Source organism: Pygoscelis adeliae, unplaced genomic scaffold (assembly GCF_000699105.1).
Source record: "Pygoscelis adeliae isolate BGI_AS28 unplaced genomic scaffold, ASM69910v1 Scaffold286, whole genome shotgun sequence".
Lineage (NCBI taxonomy): Eukaryota > Metazoa > Chordata > Aves > Sphenisciformes > Spheniscidae > Pygoscelis > Pygoscelis adeliae.
In genome coordinates this window covers 2,308,109-2,308,353 of record NW_008825076.1, presented here as the reverse complement: position 1 = coordinate 2,308,353, position 245 = coordinate 2,308,109, and the positions used below count along the sequence as shown (strand labels likewise).

The 245-nt window shown below is 61.2% G+C and overlaps 1 protein-coding gene across 1 annotated transcript in view; it reads right to left on the bottom strand.

Annotated features, from left to right (window-relative positions):
• Window positions 1–2: 2 nt before the first annotated feature.
• Window positions 3–245, bottom strand: part of CEBPB (CCAAT/enhancer binding protein (C/EBP), beta) — a gene marked incomplete at both ends in the record, with an annotated part of 1,156 nt that continues 913 nt past the window's right edge. The window contains one exon of the mRNA XM_009326850.1: window positions 3–237. Within this exon, the coding sequence (XP_009325125.1) occupies window positions 3–237 (235 nt within the window). The remainder of the gene's footprint in view (window positions 238–245) is intronic.

The window sequence follows — 245 nt, the reverse complement described above, 5'->3', positions numbered from 1 at the left end:
CTGAGGGTGCTCAGCTCCAGGGAGAGCTGCTCCACCTTCTTCTGCAGCCGCTCGTTCTCGGCCGTCAGTTCCAAGACTTTGTGCTGCGTCTCCAGGTTGCGCATTTTCGCTTTGTCGCGGCTCTTGCGCACCGCGATGTTGTTCCTCTCCCGGCGGAGCTTGTACTCGTCGCTGTGCTTGTCCACGCACTTCTTGGGCTTGTTCTTGCCACCCGGGGGTGAGGAGGAGACTCCGCCCCTCACATG